Here is a 21,163-nt window from a genome sequence, read left to right on the forward strand (position 1 = left end):
CTTGATTAGATGTTTGGGCCTGTTGTAAAATTCTGTGATGTCTGCCGGCTGTGCCAGTGTGGAAGTCCTTGTACAATGGAGGAAAGGTACTGAGAAATCTTTCCTGTAAGTTCTTTTTTCCCCTTCTTCTTGGAGCTACTTTTTGTAGTAGGAAAGATTTGCTGAATTACCCTTGTCTGCATAAAACACAAACTAATAACGATTGAGCTATTGATTACTTTTTCAGGCACTGAAAAGATGCTTCTTCCAGGAATTGTTTCCCCATGCCATCCCTGACTGCAAACACCTGCAACACACAAGTTCTGGTCATAGATGAATTTGAACACTCATTCCTCCTAGCATTTTGGATGTATTTATTGCACGTACTATATCTTTTCATGTCTGACCACTGTCATCTGAGAGGAAATCATATCTTTTTTATTTAAGGATATGGGCTGTGCTAGTTTAGTCGAAATGGGGATTTTATATGGGTTTTTATACACTAGTGAAATTTCTGTGTAATGAGATCTTAAGTGAATTAAAACCTTGTATGCAACTATTGAGCTTGTGCTTGCAAATTCAGAGGGTAAACATAGGTGTAGCCAGTTTTAAACTACATAAGATTTTTGTTTGCTTTTTGAAATAATTTTTCAAGTAATTCTGATTGAAGTGAAATAATTTCCGTTAGATACAATATTATGGAGTGGCATACTGAATTAGTGTGACAGAAATGCTCTCAGTATGTTTAAACATGTTTATGTCTATATTTCATATAACACTGTACGTTGTTAAACCCTGTCAGTTTTGAGATACAAGTAATGTAGGAAAAAATGAATTAAAAATACTCTTCTGGCTTTGCATCTGCCTGAGGGACATCCTGCTTGCTTGGAGGCTTCAAAAATACAATCCCTATGTTTACTTCCCAGTTGAGCAGTTCAGAAAAGTCACTAAACATAGAGGGGGGGGGATACAGTGAAAGTTACTTGGCACAAATTTGTGTGGAGAAAAAAAGGAAACAAACATTTTCTATAGTCTTTCCTAGTTGTTACATGGTGAAGTAGCTATGGTGAGTAGAATTCAGGTGAACATGAGTTTCAGAGATCTCTGTGCAGCTGAAAGGGATAAAAAGAAAGTGATTTTTCACCAGTGATAGCCTTGAACCTTCAGAGGCCTGTATATAAGCTTTATGTTATCTGAAGCTGTATCTTAATTACCTTAAGATGTATTAAGTGCATGTATAAGTCTTTTCACTTCAAGGTCTGTTTTTTTACTGGGTGCTCCATTTCTCTGTTTAAAACAATGGAAAAGTGACTTTTTCTTTTGTTTGGTGTTTTCACTTTCTGGTAATCCAGCAGTATCACTGAGCTTCTGTGTCTCAGTTTGAAAGTACAGTGACAGTGTCTGTTGTATTTTAAAATCAGTTGAAATGATTATAGCAAAAGGTTGTAACAGTCTGCAGTTTTCAAAAAGCTGAGCTTCATAGGCAAATGCATATATTAGTGTTACCTGGCGGTTGTTTTCATCACTGTTCCGAATGTTTTATTGGGCCTTTTAAAAATGCTTCTGTTTTTTTTTTTTTATTGTTATTTTGACCCAGTTTCACCACATCACCTGCTCTGTTCAGAGAACTTTTTTTCAGCCCGTCCACACCCTGAGCCATCAGGATGGTAATTCTCTAGTTGCAAGGGATGGCAATTCCTGCTCTCTGAAGAGCTGGCTTCTGAATGCTCGTGTGAGGTTCTGGCCCTAAATCTATCTATCACGCCAGGGTCACCATAGTGCATTTCCCGGGCTGAAGCTGCAGAGTCCTCAGTCTCCGGGTTGCCTGCTGCTTCCCTGCTAGAATTCACTGTGCCAGACCCATGGCACCCCTGTCTTTCATGAATGGAATTCAAAAAGACACTTACATTTCCATAAATAAATTAGGAATTCAGTGGCTTCTTCCGGCTAATCAGGGCAGGCTGATAAACCTTGCTAGCTGTTTAATAAATGAATTGTGACTGATTACCTATTAATATGGACGCCTCAGGAATTCACCCTGGGGGAAGCAGAGCAGTGAAATAGAGAGGGGCATGGCCCCCTGGGAAATCAGGGCTTCATGTTTGCAGCTTAAATATCTCTGTGAAGTATCAATAAGGAGGTAATTGAATTTTGAACACAAACATGAGCGCCGGATGGATGAAGGAGAGGGGGGCTCTGATCATCTCCTCATGCCCCTTCATACTCCCCTCCCCTTTCCCTTAGAGACCACTCTAGTGAAGATAGATGCTAAATCCATTAAATAAAGATTAGACTCTATCGTGGTAGAAAATGGCAGCTTAGCTAGATCCGTGGGCAAATTGGGACCTTTAGCAATACAGAAAATTGAAATATACATTTTTAACAAGTGTGCTGTCGACACAGTAATAATGACTGTGTGGCTTGTGGGGTTTGCTCACCTTTCAGATCTGCTTTTGTCTGCTTATATCACTTGCTCTTGTTTTGAAAGCAGGCTGCTTGGTCTCTCTGAAGCAGAGAAGACTTAGGGGAAGGAAGGTTTTATTTCCCGCCTTGCTTTCTGTCTTAGGCACTTCTTCTTAGGGTTTTAATAGTATAGAAGATCAGCACTCTTGTATTTCAATATGGAAATAATTAACTTTGGCTCCAGCATGCTCAGTCACACATCCTGAGAAGTAGTTGGAAATAGTCTAGAGGAAGCATAGAGATGATACTGGAGAGCGAAATATAAATGTGATTGGGCTTTTTTAAAATGGGGTTTATTCTCTAAGCACATAGCTTTGTTTTTTATTTACTCCAGATCAATTTTTCTGAGTTCTACCATTATAGGAAAGATTAGTATAGGGGTGTGCATTGTAAAATGTCAATGTTTGTTCTTGTCATGCAATAAGCTGTAGAAACACAGTTGAAGTGGCCTTTAATGTGTGACAGTCTTCCTTTATAATGCTGTGCTAGATGCAGAACGCAATCAGGCTTTCATCGTAGCCTCCTCGCATGCCCTATCCTCTGTTGCAGAAAGTCAACCGATCCTCCTGGGTTTTGCAGGTAAAACTTCACCTACCTGTTCAAGTAGGGGACCAACTGCCATATAAGAGAGGCTACTCCTCTTTTTCCAAGGAAGATGATCATTCTGCATGACAAAATCCAAAATTGTTTCTGTTTAGCGTTTCTTAAGAAGAAATGAGCCTAAACTAATGTGTTCCTAGGGAAAATTTCTGTTCTTTCCTTCTTGAAATTTTTCTCTTTACTCTAGATATTTTTGAGAATGCAAAAAGGAAAAAAGGATTTATGCTTTGCTGAATTATAGTGGACTGAGATAGTAGGGTAACATGGGGACTTCTGTCTGCTCTTCTGGGACAGTTCCCTGATAACACCACTTAATTTTTTCAGACTCCTCAACTTTTAGCAGTCATGCCTGGAAAACCCTTGATGCTGCATCCTCAGCTTCAGCTGCTAACAACTAAGCCAGCATCGTCTTTTTTGGTTTAGGAAAAACAAAAGTAGATATTAAGTGTTAGAAAATTAATATACATGGGTCCATTCCAGAGACAGTAATGAATGTACTGGGAATGTCTTGGGTTTCATTAACACAGAGCTGCTACAGATGTGGAAAAGGTTTTCTATCTGTTTCCCAAACTTATCATCTGCTTTCACGTCCCAGAAGTTTACTCACTTGTCTCCTGTCAGAGGTTTTTTTGGTTGGGAATATCTGTATTCTTTCATCCAGCCATGCTTCTAGCAAGGAAAAAATTTTCTAAGCTGGCTCAGCCGCAAGGATGCTCTTTCATGGCGTCGGCACCAAATTGAAAATGAACAGGTACCACCCCTTAGCTAAATTGCAGTAATTGATTCTGTATGTGCTGTAGGCAGTCTCGATTTAAGAAGCAGTGAGATCTCAAGGCTCCCTTGGTAAGGGTAGATTACAGCATTGGGTTTACCTTTGGCCAAGCATGTTGATCATGGGCTCCTTCTCTCTTGGGATTTCCTGGCCTTTGTCCCCTTGCAAGAGGACAGTTCCTCTCCTGAACCTCAGCCCTCTTTCTCCATTTCTGTCTGCTAACTATTTATAACCCATCTAGTTTTCTTTAAGCTTGGCTGACCCCTTTCAAAGAAGTCACCAGTACCTTAACAGCCTATGTTCTTGTTTCTCTCATGCTACTGACATCCTTAGCCTTATTGTATCACCTATCCTTCTGCCTATTTTGGAGATTTTTCTGCTCTCCCTGCATGTAAGCTTAGACTGATTTTCTAGCTCAGGAGTCCTCCTTTTGTATATCCTGAATTAAAAAGGAGACTCTTGCTAATTTGTTCTGTAGCTTCTTCTGAAAGCAGGCATGTGCCAGGAACCTCACAAGCTTATGGCTTTCCACATATTAAGGCACTTAGTGATGCAGCATTTTAATTAAATTAACCAGAATTCGTAAATTGTAGATAGACAGATTTTCCAGATCATCTCAATATGAGCTTTTAGAGTGATCAACACTCTGCTGGTGTTTAATCCATCAGACTGCCATATGGAGTGTTGAAGAGCAGAATATCTGTTTATTAACAATTGTTGTTTTTTCACGTCAGCAAGTACAATTTTCATATTTGAGGACCTGGGAGTGCAATCTGTTGCTGCATCTCATATATGAATTCTATCAGCCTCATGCCAGACTCCTTTTCACGTTTATCCCTGAATTTTTACTGAATCCACGTGACCCAATAGCTGTCTAAATGGCAGGGTAGACCTGGAGACTCTGGTGGAATGAGCCTCATGAAGTTCCTTGGTTATACTATCACAGGAGGAATGTGTCCAGATGTGCTTTGTGAGAAATTATGGATATCTGTATCATCAGTGGTTTCTGCAGTCCGTTGAGACGCATTTAATGAAGCTTTGCAATTTGAATGACCAGAATATAAGTTATAATTCACAGAAGTCAGAATGTTCTTCCTCATCTTCAGGATGAATCCAACTTTTTATTCACCTTGTATTAATAAATACCTGTTCTCAAATTCTAGGGTATTTTCTGCGTTGGACTTGTTATCACTAGAAGTTACCTGTCTGTTAAAGAGTAGTGGTCTGTTCCATTTTATTGTGACGTACAAATCTGTTTCTACTCCTTTAGCTGAGTGAACACTGCCAGTTGTTGGTCTTTCCAATGGGAAAAATACTCTTTAGGCAAGAGGCAAAAAAACTTCTTGTTTTGTGACTTTGTCACTGCTGCTTTCAGAAAGAAGTAGTAGCTGTTCTAGGATGAGAAATGAGATGGGCCCAGTGCAGAAATATGTTTTGCAACCTAGGCATCAGGTATTCTCATCAAATTTAAGATATTTTCCATTGTCAGAACCCCTTGAATTCTCAGCAGGAGTAACATGTAGCCATTTTTATTCATCCAGATGTTTTCATAACTATTAGCTTATTTGTTTTCTTGGATGCTTTGGCAGACTGTGGGGAATAAGATGTTCTTATTAAGACAACTTCATTTTTATCTCTGTTTAGGTAAGGTATGAAGAGGAGGGAACTGTTGGTATGTGCGGATGACAATAGATGGAAAGCAGTGGTTTCTCCCCTATTAAAGTTGTCCATCTTATCCAGCAGATGGCATTGAAAATGTACCTACTGCTCTGTCTTCTTGCTAGGCAATGCCTTAGCTGAAATCTGAAATCCTACAGGCTGTACTCTTCTCTGGTGCATAGCTGCAGATCACTTCCTAATGAGGATTTTGAGTGCCCCCTGCCTAGTGGGTAAAACAAAAGCCAACACCCCCATGGATTAATGAGAAAGGAATTTAAGGCTGGTGTGGTGTACGCTGCAACAAAATTCCTTTTCAGTGTTTCAAAGTATTCCTTGAAACATTTAGCATTTGGGCAAGCCCTATTAGTAGTCTTCTCTTTCCTGACTTACATTGTTTGTCCATCTGCTTGTCTGCCAGTCATTGTGGTATTTGTGTCATGTGGGCAAATAAGCAGTGATCTTTCAATAAGCTCAGCACCAAAAGCAACGTGAAGCACTCATCCTTTGGAGCAGTCCTACTGTACTCGCTAGCTCAGACCTGCTGCTGGATTCCTAGAGAAGGCACAAGTTCCGCAAGCCAGTGACAGCATCTGTCCCAGTGATGGGTGTTTCTTTGGCTGCTGACAGGAGGGGTTTGTGGGCCCCTTGCATGTGGGTCACTGGGAGGAGGAGGTACTGTGGGTGTTGGTGATGTTTAGAGTGGGTATCACTTAGCTTCTAATTAAATTGTGAGGATAGTGGGATGTAGATGTCGTGTGATGATTCAAATGGTAACTGGCTATGGCAACTAAGCTGAGAAGTGAAAAATCTTTACTATGCATGATGAAAACGTCAGTTCTGTACCACTTTATCTTTGTTTCCTGTCTTTTCTGTATTCTTGAATCTTCTTTCTTTTCAGTAAATGTGCTGTTTAATATAATTTCTGTACAAGCATTACTGTACTAAGGTAGTGTTTTATTCTTCCTGAGCAGCCAAATAATTTGAAAGAAATTATAGAAGTTGTGTACATGAAACAGCTGTCATGTGGAGTCAGCATGAATGCCTACATCACGACTATGTAGCATGGCTTTGCTTGCCTCGTATTGTTTATGTATTGCTCTGTATTGTGACTAAGTTAGTAACATACCCATTTCAGAGTATTTAAATGGCATTGGGAGCTAAGGAACATTGTTACCTGTCTAGAACCTACTGGATTAAAAACGTCTTCTACCAGCACCTTAATTTCTTTTATATCTGAGGACCTGAGTAGATGTGGAAACTGGAGCTTTTTACGCTCTCCTCCTCTAATTCCAGACAAATTGTCTGTGATTCGTCTTTTGATGACCGTGAACACTGCTGCTGTTCTGTCCCTCACTTAGCCTTGTGACCAAGTATAATGCTTGACTCTCCAGTAAGTCCAGGCATCCAAGCTGTAATCTAAATATTCTTCCTTTTTTCTGTATAACACATGTGGAATAACATCTTTCCTATCTGTCCACACAGCTCTTATCCAAGTTCTTGTAATATTACACCTTTCCCTGAATCTTTTACTCTGATCTTAGCAAACCTTAATCCACTCGCAAAGATGAGTTCATTGTTTTGACTGATCAAGATCTCCATACATTTCTCCACATACTTTAGTATTGTATCAAACCACTTTTCTTTCTCTTCATGGTTTTATTTGTGCTTTAACTAATATACTGCCTCCAGTAACAGGAAGAAAGCAGATGCTTCTAGTCTGTCAAGAATACAAGTTACTACGAGCTGTTGCTGTGGTTTCTAATACCTGGTTTCCCTGCACACTTTTGAGGCATCCTCTGTAAACATGCAGGGAGCTAGCTCACCCTCCTTCCAGCTGCTGTACAGCATGTGTAGAAATCTTGATAACTGTTAAGATGATGTGTTGTAAGTATGATACTTTTCAGTGTTGTCTCATTTAACTGTGTACCTCTATTGTCTGTCTGTATTTATATAGTGTCTCTCCTAAGCTCCCTGGGGCAGAAATAACTTGTCCTCTGTTTGTACACCATGTAGCAGAGTGTGTACTTGATCAACAACAAGAACTTCCAGGCATCAAAATAATTATTCAAGACATACATCAGCACTGCTAGCTAGCTGTATTTCTTTAAAGGTATTTGTCAAGTTAGCACCCTGGCTGTTTTCTTCTCTTTTTATTGACACTGTTGAACATGTTGGCTTCCTCCACTTTAGCATGATATGTCCTAATAACAGATATGTTTGAAATAAACTTTGCGGAGTATTCCTTGAAGGGCTTTGATGATATAAAACCAGTGTTCTGCAGGAGTGTTCAAGGCTTTTTTGACCAACTGCTTAAGAAAGCTGTTCTAGAAAATGCCACAAAAAGATATGCCTGACGTTTGGGACCAGTGTCTGTAGCTGTTACATTTTGACACCTACCTGGACCCCCCAGATCAGAAATAGAATCACCCCAAACTGTGGAGCAGTCAGATCTTAAATAAGATGAGCTGCTGTTTTGGAGGCATTTATATCTTTCTGTAGATTTATATGAGGTTCTCAATTTAAGACACTTCAGTCTGGAACCTTAATTTAGTTGGCATGGATCTAAGCCTTGGATATAAAACACTATTCATGAGATTAAAATGGGATTTCCTTGTTTCATAATAATTCTGTTCCCTCAATCTTGGAACTTGACAGAGAAGGATATATAACAATTTGTGTGTATGGGAACCTGAGGGGTGGATGGAGACGTTGCATAGCAGGAGGGAATGCATCAGGCATAGAAACGAAGTTTCCATTTGCACGTTAAAGTGCTGTCTTCTAGGGAATGCTGTCATTCTAGCCCAGTAATTGTATATATTGAAGAAAACTTTACCTTAAGTGACACAACTTTTGCTGTATTTGAGATAATGCTTTCTGAAAACAAATAATATCATCAGAAACAGAAGAGGACATACTTGGAGATCAAACATGGCAGCAGTTAGTCACAGCCTTGCTTTTTTCATCTGTTATGAAATGGAAGGGAAGGAGTAGAGGAAAATTTGTTCTCTCACTTTCTGTATATATTGCAGGCTGCTTTGAGGGGCTGTAATATCTGTAAATGTTTTATGTCATGTACGTAAATAGCAAACCCTTTTTTTTCAAGAAGTTGTAAAGTAATTGTAATTTGCTTTTACTTCTGGTTAGGTAAGTCTGAGAAAGTTAACAAACTAAGTATGATCTTTGTATGCATTTGTAATCACGAAGTTTTAGTTAAACTACACTGATGCAGGATTTTTCCTTAACAAAGGTTTGTCACTTTGATAGGTTTGGAAAGCATAGATTTTAAGATAATTGGCATAAGTTGGCTAGAAGGTGGTGACACAAGGATCTGTACTTGGGCCAATTTCACTTGATAGCTCTTTATACTTGAACTGCTAAGTATAGGGTTTTTTATAATATTTTGACGCTTCTGAGCTCAAAACTTGCTGTTTGGCAGAATTGTCGTGACAAATCTATCCGAACTTGCTGGAGAATTTAGCTACACAAAGTAATTGGAGTTTGTGTGCAGCTGGTGAATGTGGCAGCATTTAACCATGTTTTGCGCGAGCCCCTCAAGCCTCCTGAGCTCCTGGAATGGTCCGGAACAGCCAGGTGGAAGCACAGTGCCCAGCATGGTGAAGCAGAGCAGAGTGCTTTGCCCCTGTACGTCTTCAGGCTTGAGTGTATCCCAAGACACAACGAATTATTGTGCTGTTTGCCACCTCTTCTGCTTGACATTAATAGTTGTTTGTGCTTCATCACCTATATTTCTGCATAAGGTTCCATAATCTTTCCCCAGAAAGGAAGTAAGTCTCGTTCTCTCTTTTTTAACTTCAGATACTCTGTCACTTCAGGCAGTCTTTGGGTGGGAATAATTTTGAGATAGTGTGAAATACACCATTCACTTCGAGAGCTGCTTTTAAATCAAGAGATTTCTTCATGAGAATGTGAAAAAAAGTGAATCTCTTTGATTTTGAAAGGTAGCGCAGTTGTTATTTTACATCTCTACAATTGAGGAGATAAATTGAAAATTCCTATTGACTCCCAACCATGAAAAGAAAGTGGGGGAGAATGCAGGAAAAAAGTAATGGAAGCTCGTCAGATTAAAAGTAGCAAAGAGGAATGCTTCTTATACGATGAATGATTTGATATAGAACTTTCTGCCACATTGGGAATTTTATTTTTTTTCCCCAGGCCAAGTACTTAGCAGCTATGGAAAAGGAATCAGGCAATTAAATGGATGATGAGAACATTTCTAGTTAGAGCAGTATAAAATCCAAAATTAATAGGAAATACCAACTGCTTCAGGGTACAAAACAAGCGCTTAGGAAGAGAAGTCTTTCAAAGGCGATTATTCCATATGTCTTTATAATGGGGTTCCTTGGGGGCTGTGGTTTTGTGGGGGTTTTTTGGGGGGTGGTGTTGGTGTTTTTTTTGTTTTGTTTCTGTGATGCTTCTGATATTTGGTATAGTCAGACAGGATACCTGCTTGGGTAAATCACTGATCTGCCCTGCTTTTTCAATTCCTGTGTTCATTTACAGTTTTTATGACTACAGACCTGACAGATTCTTGTTTAATAGGGAATAACGTTTCTACAATCTTTTTTTAGTGACTAGTCTTAGATCCTATCTGTTGATAGAATTTTATGTACAAGATTTTAGTCAGTGATAGAGAATGTAAATGCAGAGCATGATCTGAGTTACATCTCTGGAGAGAACATCATTATTAAACCTTTTTGAGGGTGTCCATGGTGGCAGCTCCATAGAGCAGGTGGCCTGCATGGCACAAGCACACAGTGAGTCAGGAGCCTGTATCTTATCAGAGCATATAATCTAAAAATCACTCAGCCTGTTTCTGTCTCCTGGGGACATGACGACGATGACACAGGACCCTTATGCTAAAAACTAATTGTTAACCTGCAGAAGACGTCATTCAACACAGATCCCAACAGAAAAAGGCTGGGTGATGGATGTTTCTGGGTAGCAGGCCAAACTGTTGTTTGGTTTTCCACAGATAGTTCTCTGGGTTGCCTCAAGATTTTCAAGCCTAGTACCTGGCTTGCTTGAGAATAGAGAACATATAAATTTAAAAAAATGCTGACAAATTTTGTTTACTAATGTATGCATAGAAAACTTGGAGGAGCAAACAGTTCCTCTCCTGTCTAAGGGTATGAAATGCACAGCTTTTTGACTGTGGTGCTCCAGTTTCCTGGAACAGTAGGCAAAGCAGTGGCTAGGTGGAAACAGCGTTGAACAGGAATATAGCAAGTAGGTAGAATTTGGGAAAGGAATGTAGGATTGCATATACATCTGTTGACAGGGGAATAGCCAGCAGATCAAAGGAGGTGATGGTTCACCTCTACTCAGCAGCCATTAGATTGCATCTGCAGTGCCACATCCAGTGGTGTCCTTCATGCCCCAGCATGAGGAAGACGTTGGTTAACTGGAGTGAGTTCAGTGGAGGACCACCAAGGTGATCAGGGGGCTGGAGCACTTGCCCTTTGAATAGAGGCTGAGGGAATGGGGCTTGTTCAGCATGGAGCAGAGGTGACTTCACAGGGACCTGACAGCTGTCTGCTAGTACTTGGGAGGAGGTTACTGAGAAGATGGAGTCAGGCTCTGCACAGTGCTGCATGGCGGGAGGACAAGAGAGAACAGTCATAAATTGAAGCAAGAAAGTTTCTGACTGGATTTAAGAGAAAAATTTTTTGGCATGGAGCAGTCAGGTATTGAAAGGATTGCCCAGAGACGTTGTGCAGTCTCCATCCACAGTTGTTTTTAAGGTTTGACTGGCTAAAGCCCTGAGCAGCCTGTCTTCCACAGAAGGCTGACTGGAGACTTGCCAAGGTCCTTCCAAATCTGAATGTTTCTCTGATCCTGTACGTTTTCCCTTGTTTGGTATTGTACTGTATGCCTTCTCATGTGATCTGTTTTCTTCTTGTAGATTAAATTTTCTTCACTTACCACTTTTTCCTTATATCTTCTTTTTCCTTACACCTCTTCTACTCCACTGCACCTTCCTCTCTCCAGATACGTCTGATAATCCCACTGTCACTGGGTCATGGAGTCTTCTGGGTTCTCTTGGCTTCCAGAGTTTCTTCACTGCCCCTCAACCCTCAGAATAATCTCACCAGTCACTAAGTCGAAGGAGATCCTCATGGCCATCACCACCTTCTGCTTTACTTGCTGAGCTGTCTTGTAGGTGGTTTGCCATCTGCTTTGCCGCAGTGCCTCTGTTCTTCATTTCCAGTAACGGATGACGAACACTAGTCAGCTCATTAAAGCATAATAGCTACGTCACTCTATTCAGTTTTCATAAGAGAAGAAAGTAATGGTAGACATGGCCTCAGACCACCGGCATACGGACTGAGAATAAACCTGGCAGGCTTTTTGGAAGCAAAAGAGTAGCAAAGCTTGCTGGGCTGCTCTCAGTAGACCTTCTGGAGTGGAGAATAATGTTGTTTTCTTTGTTTTGGCTTCTTTTTTCAGGAATGACGATTGACTAGTATGCTTCATTTCTGGGTTTCAAGAAACTGGAGTTTCTTCTGGCCTCTCCTCTCTTGAGATCTCTGCAGAGTCCAATACCTCTGTACTTCTTGTATTCGAATCATGTCTTTACGTTTTTCTTCCAAGTCCATGGATACTAGAAGCATGAGGGTGTTTATGAAAAGTGTTCCCACGTTTTTTCATGGGTATGGAAGGGTTTATTTTTGAGTGCACCTTTTACATCTGCTTTTACAGCTGGGCCTTGCCTAGTTGACTTTGAGCTCATGAACACCTGAATTGTGGTAATTGTAGCAGAGCCGGCATTGTTAATATTTAATATCTATTCCAAACAGCCCAAAGTGGTACTACAATTCTGTTATCAAGTAGGTCAGGTTAAAACTAGTGATAGGTTCTCTTGAGTAACAACAATTTTCCTGTGATTCTTAACTCTTCCATATATATTTTTTTCTCTATATTCATTTGAACTTGACTCTAGTAGCATTTGGGTGCTGTAAAAGCTGTAACATTTCTAAATCAGTGTGTTTCCTCAGATGTCTTGTGACCAACTTGGAGTTAGTAAAGATGGTTTTGGATCCCCCGAGCCCTCTTCTGGACTTTGAAGTATTCCTCAGCTCAGGGTATTGGTTCCAGGAGAAGAGGATTGTGGCAGGCAGAGTGCATGAAACTAGTTGGTAATACAACTGAAAAAGCTGGACTAAAGCAAGCAGTGAATATACTGGGAAGGATGAGAATAGGGATAAGGGCAGTCATTGAAGAAAGTGCTTTTGATTCATGTGGAGGAAAGAATAAAATTATGGGGCAATTGTGAAGGTATTTTCTTAGCCCATAAACTGCACATTGCTGCTTTTTTATAATTCTGGTTTAACTAAGGTTGAGACTTTCGCCTTGAAGCACTGAGATTTCCATCTCTTACTTGTATTTGGTCATACAATTGGTTTTGGATTTTTGGAAATTATGGGAGTCCTTTATGTAATTTAATGTGTTCTATTGTTGTACTGATGGCAAAAGGAACCTTGGTTGACTTCACATGTCAGTCAAGTAATATTGTTCGGTCATAAAAAGTGTGAATCTTTTTTTCATAGACATCTTCAATATTGGTAATTTGTTGTTGTGTCAAGGGCTGCATTTATCTACATGGAAAAATGTTTCAATAAGGAATCTTGGGATTAGAAACATTTTAAAAATTTAGACTGCTTTTTAAAGTAAAGACATATCTCTGGACAAATAAATACAGACTACCATAGTATCACCTTCTTTCACTCAGATACCTCTTCTTGAAGCTTGTTGACAGAAGTTAAGCTTAAAAATTCAGTTTTGCTTCACAGCTCAAGCCATTAGCTAACCTACTGACAGGGGCTTTGGAGGTCAAGGAAGCCATACCATTCACGAACCAGAGAACCAGAGCTGCGAGCCTCCCTGTAAACATGCCTTGATGTCTGTGATTGGATTTGTGTGCCCAGGCTTGCATAACCATACAGCTTGTATCCCAACATTATTAGCCAAAAGGAATATAGGGACTTACATAATCATTACACGATTATTTTCAGTAACTGCACTGTAAATATGTAATTCTCTCTACTCCTAATAACTCTTAATCTCTCTGTTCCTGTTGGCTCCAGGGCTCAGGTTTTGCCATGGCCTGTGTGCCCTGGCCACCGGTAAGACTTGAAAAAATTGTTAATTTCAAGGTTCACCTGTTTTGCTCCCAACCAGTAAATACATGCTCCCCAGCACAGGCAGGGGCACACTATTCTGTGGGAGCCTGGGCAGCACTGCTGCCTCTGTGCCTTCTGAGAAGGGGCTGGTCACCCCCAGAGACCTTTCATACCCGGCTTTATATTCATTGTAGAGCTCGCCCTCCCAGCTTCTTCATGTGTTTTACGCTCAAGAGTTCTTGAGCAGTTTTGATCTCCTTTCTCTGCGTTGCTCAATAAAGAAGATTCTTCTTTGAGATACTGTCGTGGGAAAACCTAAATTATCAAGAGATCTTGGTCCGCTGCAGGGGTTGGGAGGCCAGAAAGAGGTTATTTTCCTTTTGGTACAAGCAGGTAGGAAAAAAAAATAACATTTAGGGTGCTTCTTGTTAAAACGTGCCCCCTTTTCTATGCTGCTACTTGCCCCCAGCATCTGTGGATTTTGGTGGTCAGAGCTCTCCCAAGCTGTAGCTGTTCCAGTGACAGCTCACACTAGTAAAGTCCCTTTCAGGTATACTTGAAAATATCCTCAATTTTGATATAAAATTGCCTTTCATACTGCTTTTAATATTAGAAGCATAACTTAAATTTCTTTAAGCCTTACGAAATACTCAAACATCATTTTTCTGTGTTTAATTAGCTTCATGAGTCAGCACCTGGTCTTAGGTCTTGACATTTTTGGCATGTGAAATTTTTGTGTGTATTTGACCTTGGCTTTATTCCAGAATAAATATTTTAAGCTGCTAGTTGTGTGTGGGTTTTTTTGTCTTTGGTCTGAGACTAGGGGGCAGACATAAGCAGCACTGAGAGAAGTGAACTGTATAAACCACAATTAGAATTGCAGTGCACAGGTGTCTGAAGATCTTATACAATTGCCAAGCTATTTGTTTCTCAAATGAGAGGAGCTTTGGGAGTATATTTTGGAGAATAAAAGGAGCAGAAGGCCTTTGGTTTTGATGTTAGGGTTGTGGGTTTGGTTTGGTTGTTGTTGGTTGGGTTTTTTTTCCCCCCCTCTCTGTTTTTTTAAATTTAATTTATTTCCGAATCCTAGTTTAAATTCTTCCAGACTTGATACATTTGATATCTTTACAGAACCAGCATAATGAATGGTTGAAAGTGATCTGCTGCAGCTGGTGATGGAATTTATAACTGCCTTCAGATAGGAATCAGCATTTAAGAAGAAAAACTACTTGCACGCTAGCTTTTCTTTGAGCATCAAGTTAGATCTTGCGGTTTTAAAATCTGAAAGCTAGTGTTCGAAGTAATGATATTAAAGGAGAATGGCTTTAGCATCAGGGTTATGGGCGAGTTCTGTTGCAGATAGTTGAGGATCTTTTGGGGAATGTAGGCATCTTAAATCTCTGTGCTAGTCACATACAAAGTATTATTGCAATGAAAAAATAGTGAAGTGAATAAACAGCAGCTTGCAGTGTCAGACACTTGATGTACCTAGAGTCCCAGTGTTCGCTGTATTTTGCAATTTAATGCACAGTAATTTTTTAGTTCTGTATTTCTGTATGCTCCACTGTGTCAGATCTGTATTCTTGGGATGTGAGGTTCCATTAAAAAATAAATAATAATCGCAGCCCCCGCTCCCCCCACATACACTCATTTTCTATAATATGGTAATGATATCACCGTAGCAGTAATTACGGGTCATCTTCATTTCTTTCATCTCTGCTGGTTCTGATGGCTTCATTCCTTTGACGGAGAAGATTTGGCTCTGGGTGCTGTGATTATTTTGTTAAGCATTATTCGAATAGACAGGAGTGAGAGAAATTAATCAATCCAAATGCAATTAGCATCATGTTTAACCCAGTGATGGACGTCTCAAGGTGAAACAGCCAGGGGAGTTTCAGACATTATTATTCAATCCAGTGGCTCTTATCTAAATTATAATCAAGAGAGGTTTTTATTGGCTTCGCAGAGGGAAGATGTAACTCTTTCCCTGCTTTGGGGGTCAAAGGGATCAGGTTTTTGGCCCCACAGGATGTTGGCTGCAGTCAGCTCCTAGAAGTGGGAGGTACTGTATGAATTTCCTTTAATATGGGGCGTCACTCAGGACAAAATATCTGCGGGTCCTAATATCCATGACCTGGAACATGAGTTTAGTAGCTCCCTGGGCATTGGCAGGGATGTCCTTGCCCCTTGTTTCAAGTGTTTTCATTGACTGGCTTTGCCCATCTGTGTGTGAATGAATATGGTTTGTAGTTTTTGCATTCGAAGCTCTGTGAACATCATTGTGTGCAACCGAATGCAAACAGAATGGTACTGCCTTTGGCAAGGCAGGGAAATCTGATTAGGAGAACAAGGTAAATTATTCTGCAGAGAAGGATTCTAATTTTTTTTGAGCGGATATAATTTTAGTATTTATTGATAGCTACAATAACATTTTTTTGAGGATCTCTTAATCTGCATCAGATCTGTTATCACCATTCTGGATAATCCTGAATGATCTCTGAGATCTCTTATCAGGTATATGATAAAACACCACTACTGTGGGTGGAAAAAAACGGTGGAAAGAGGTCACATGAGGATTTCATGATTCAGGAAAGCATTAGGTATTTGCTTCCGATTCTTAAGGCTCTATCTGACACTCGCTAACCTGTTTCAGTGGTTTAAAACTTTGTCAGCCTCAGCTGTTTACCACTTCTCTGTCAGAGATGCCTGTTTTCCTAGCACGCTGGGAGGAGTGGTCCATGTGCCTCACCTGCTCTGATTCACAGCCTGGCTTTGTGCAAGCCTCCACCTTCTTTGGCATTGCAAAGCAAGTCATGCCAGACTCCTGAACTACAGCTGAAGTAAGGGCAGATTCTGCTGTCTCATTCACCAAGGGAAGGACCGTGATGTTTTGTACCGAGGGTGGTGTTAATATTTTAAAATGCTGCAGCAAGACTTGACAGAGCTCATCTTTCAGAGCCTGAATTCTAGCATGGTTGCTGACTCCTTTAGTATACATCTGTACATCACTCCTCACTAAGGCTGTGACCCCATCTGTAAGATGGGAATTAAATCACTGTATGTCTCAAGAATATTGTGAAGCTTGATAAACTTTGCAAGTGCTTTGATATTGATTATTGAAACATGCCACAGTAATGCAAGCTTATTCCACATGGAGGTTTGTGCTGATTCTGTCATCTTACCTGAAAAAATGTGTTTCAGGAATGCTAGATGGTTACGCTGGTGTTCAGTGTAAATGTAACCATTCCTGAAGTACACATCTGAGTATCTGCATGTGCCAGTTCTACCTTCAGTAAAGGTGACCGACATTGCTTTCGCTAATGGCTGCTCTCCCGAGATGGCACTTGGTGTAGCATTCACTGATAAGTATTTGTCAAAGACCCACAGACAATTCATTTGACAATTACGTCACAGAAATAGGCCATTAGCAGAGTAATTGGAGCTCTTTTTATGAAGGAAGAGGAATGAGCCGGTGCTAGCAGCTATCGAGGCGGTGGTAGGATTTGGGGGTCTGGTCTCAAGACAGAAAGTGGGCCATACAGATCTCTTTCTCTCTGATAGAAGTTCACATTATGTTGGCTGATTAATAATAATCTGTTGGTCTTGTCTGACATAAGCCTCTTTTTTTTTCTTTGAGGGCTGTTCAGTAATAATGTCAATCTTAAATATTTTTGCTTGGTTTAGATTGCCTTTTTGCCTTCACTCTCCCCTACTCCTGTCACTGATTTTTCTTTTTATTTCCCTTCCAAATGCAATAGTAGTTGAGCCCCTCCAAAAGATGTGGCTTTGCCATTGGCTTTCACAAGTCTAGTCAAGCCAGACTCCCACAGTCCCTCACAGGCAGATTCCTCTAGGCCTTTATGTCCTACCAACTAAGAAAAAGAACGGTTTGGTCGTCTTATCCTAACATTGTGTCTGAGGACAAAAGAAATAATTTCTGATGCAACAGACCCCTGTGACAGAAGGGTTAAAAACCAGAGGAGTGTTCTACTGTCTGTCTGCAATTCCTGCTCTTTGCTCTGAACTGGTAATTTCCACTGATAGTCCTTCAGAAATAAACCCTTTCTAGTTTTGTTTTCTGTGTAGTCCTAAAACAGCAGTAGTTTGAGAGTGCATGATCAGTACTTTAAAGGAATCCTTCCATGTTGAAAACCAAGTTCTTTAGTTACCGTAAATACAGCTGAATGGGAGGAATAACTGATAAGCTAACAAAGTATGACAGTGCCTAAAATAACCTTTTGTAGTCAAGAATGTACCATGCAAAGTGTGATACTATAAGGTATTTCAGGGTAAACCCATGTTCTGTTTGTAGAACATTAATTGTATTTCGAGGGTTTTTTAGTAGCAAGACCTTTATATTTCAACAAGGCTACATTTTCGGGTCAGAGGAGGAGAACAGTCAAATTTATCCCATAAGTTGTACATCTTGGGGAAAGGCAGAGAAATGCTTCTGTAGTGGGTGGCTTCATTTAAAAATATCTGTGATTTGAAGATGCTCACAGGCTTTGTTTCGAGGCTTTTAGATAAGCCCAGAAATAGTAAGCAGCGAAGGTATAATGTTTATGATAAATGTGTGATAAATACAGTTTGTCACATGCATCTTTTACGTAGACTGTATCACCAAGTGTGTTGTGCTTTTGCATTGAAGTGTATATTGTGTTAAAAAAGTGTTTACATATGTGTGTTGCTTAGGGATTCTCCTGGATGAAAGTTGCTTATGTAAGTGTAAATCACTGTTTTCGTTGCTGATTTTATAGCAGTAAATCCTTCCATTATTTCCTGGCTATCCAGACCTTATGACACAGTATGTCCTGTGCTGTCATACGTGTGAGAAGGCTTTTTATGGGGAGCAATCAGGCTGGACCCCAATCTCCAGTCCAGTGTTTTTTTCTAATTAAATTGTCACCAGAAGGAATATCCGGAACAGCAGTTTTCATTTTCAATCGAGGAAAAAACATTATGAGTCTTTGTCATTTGATTAAAAGTTACTTAACCTTTAAATTGCTACAGATGTAAAGATAGCTCTGAGTTTCCAATGTAATCGCCTCCAAGTTAAAATCGGGAAAATCTTTGTGTAATGAAACCCATATGTCATAGTGAAAGGATGCAAAGCATTGGCAGAGTGGGCTGCTCTAGCAGGAGATTCTGCACCCAATCTTGTTAACCAGGACTGCTTTTGGTAATCCCTCATCTCCTCACTTGTAGGAAATCAATCTGTACTACTGAATCTTTTCAACCAGCAACCACAAAATTTACTGCGGAGAGGCAGCTTGGGGACAATTGTAGTAGAAAAGGAGCCCCAGGCAACAAGGCTAAATGCGGGATTGAGGGATTGAAGTTCTAAAGAGGAGATTATATTAAACCTTATTCTGCTCCCCTATCAAGTAGAAGTGTTTCCTTCTCCTTTCAGCCCCAGCCTTTCCTACCCAATACCTGTTCTTGAGATCGGCTTGGCTGATCTTGCCAGGCAGCAAACTTAATTCATGTTAATTATAATAGCCTGATATCATTTTTCAATACGTTTCTCTGAAAGAGTCTATTCAAGCACTCAATTTCCACTGTAACCAGTGCTGATAACATTTTAAAGTGGTTTTTCTAGGGGCTGCGGTATCGTCTTCCTCCTCCCTGGTAGGTGAGATTAATTTGTATCCAAGCTATTGCGATCGTATCCATTGTTGATTTTTCTATTGTAGTAGATGCTCGGCGTAGGCAAGGTTGTAAATCGTGACTTGACGTGGAGATTCATGTTTCTGTTTCGTGCTGCGCAGCCTCTGTAGCGTCTGTTTGCCGGTACAATGAAACCTACACTCAAGCCCTCTCTTCACTTGAAGTCCGTGGTTTAAGCAACCATTTTAAAGGAAAAAAAATCCCTAAGGTTTTCACTACAGTTTTGTCCAACCTTTTAATTAAAAAATCCACCTCTGTCTGCTACGCAACTGGCTTCTGCTGATCCCTTGGGTAGTTGTTTAAGGCAGGTTTTACTGTCTCTCTTAGACTGCAATCATATTTAGAATGTGGGTGATGGTTTCTTCATTCACAAGCTCTTCCCTCACTCCAGCAACCTCCAAAAGGCCCCATTGGAAATGATCTTCCCATTATTAAGAATTCATTTATCAGAAGCAATGCTGAGCAGAGGAGTCAGTTTCTAATATTAGAGCCTTTTCTGTGCGAAACCCAAGCTCAAATCATACTCCAGTGCAGATTAAAGAGGAACAAAGGGGAGGGAATAGCCAAGACGTTTGAATGCAATACCATGTAATACATATTTGGCCTGTGTTTACCAGGAACACATTGAACTGTGGTTCTTAGCAGATAAGACAAGCAGCTGAAGCAAGGAAAACAAGATTGTTAGTGTTTGTGGAAAGTTGCCTTTAGTTTGGCTGTGATTTTGTTGTTGTTGTGATATCACGGTGTTATTTCCTGGCCATTTTCATACATATACAAAGATGTAAGGTCCTTTTTTTAGTTTGGCATATCTTTAAAAATAAAGCCCCAATGCAAGCCTGAGTATGTTGGGAGAAGAGGAATACAGAATAGCAGAAGGCTGTCTCTTGCTCCTAATGGGATTTTGTAGCAGCATGTGCGAGTTTGTTTCAGAAGTCAGAAATGAACAGATGTTGGTATAAATTACCTCTGTGTCTGATGTCTTGCAAATTAAAAGCGCGGTTGGCATCACTAAACAATTTCACCGGGTTGGGGGGGGAAACGGGCGGTGATTATTGTAGCAGGTCGGTAAGAATCTTTAAGCTGCAGCAGAACAGGATAGCAAGGATAAAGGAATGAAGAATAAAATGAGAGGTCTGTGAATTAATCAGAAATGTTAACATCTCCGATGACAAGTGAACAGGAGGGCACGTGCTCTGGAGCAACCCCCAACCCACAGTAATTTCACTCAGCGCACAGAAGGAGTCTATGCTCTGCCTGATTTATAGGGTGCAGCCCTCTTTGTGGGAACAGAATTGTCATGCATTCGTATATCTCCTATATGGGACTTGCACTCCAGAAAACTTTCCACGCTATAAACTGCAGTTCAGCTTTGTGCTTTCTCCAATAAGAGTGTTTTAAAACCACACATTGTTGATGGTGCAAGGTAGGGAGGTGTCAAAGAACCGGTGCTGAAAATCTATTCCTAGCCGAAAATTTTTAAAACTTGCTTTTTTATTTAATCGTGTTCTTTGTGCTAAATTTAGTTCACAAATGAACTAAACAACTTAGTTCCTGGCAAAATAACAATCCCATCCTGCTCTTCTGCAGCATCTTCTATCCATGTGGCACTTCAGCAGCACTGGAAAGATGCAAGCTACCTTGTGTATGGGGAAGTAGAGGTACAAACGAGTACTTTGTGGTGGTTCACGCTGTGAATCAGAAGCAGAGTTGGGAATGGATCCCAGATGATACAGCTCACAGCTGGAGGCACGAACCAAGCGAGTAAAGGAGTGAGCTGCTTGAATTTGCAGCCAGTCTGAAACATGTTCCGCTTACAGCAGTGGACTTTGCAGCCTATGAATATCAATATGTACCAGACAGTTCATAATACCGTTAATTGTTT

At 40.3% G+C, this 21,163-nt stretch overlaps 1 protein-coding gene across 6 annotated transcripts in view; it reads left to right on the forward strand.

Moving 5' to 3' along the window:
* Positions 1–21,163, forward strand: part of LIN52 (lin-52 DREAM MuvB core complex component) — a 62,038-nt gene that overhangs the window by 21,110 nt on the left and 19,765 nt on the right. Inside the window, exon 6 of one of the 6 annotated variants that reach the window (XR_005828964.1) lies at positions 227–7,583. The exons of 4 other annotated variants lie outside the window; for them this stretch is intronic. Coding sequence is in view for 1 of the 2 variants with exons in the window: in XM_040601540.1 (XP_040457474.1) it covers positions 11,942–11,943 (2 nt within the window). In the remaining variant the exon portion in view is untranslated. Of the gene's footprint in view, positions 1–226; positions 7,584–11,941; positions 21,162–21,163 lie in introns of those variants that run through there. One more of the 6 variants, XM_040601540.1, reaches the window with a different exon arrangement.

This window comes from Falco naumanni, chromosome 7 (assembly GCF_017639655.2).
Source record: "Falco naumanni isolate bFalNau1 chromosome 7, bFalNau1.pat, whole genome shotgun sequence".
Classification (NCBI taxonomy): Eukaryota; Metazoa; Chordata; class Aves; order Falconiformes; family Falconidae; genus Falco; species Falco naumanni.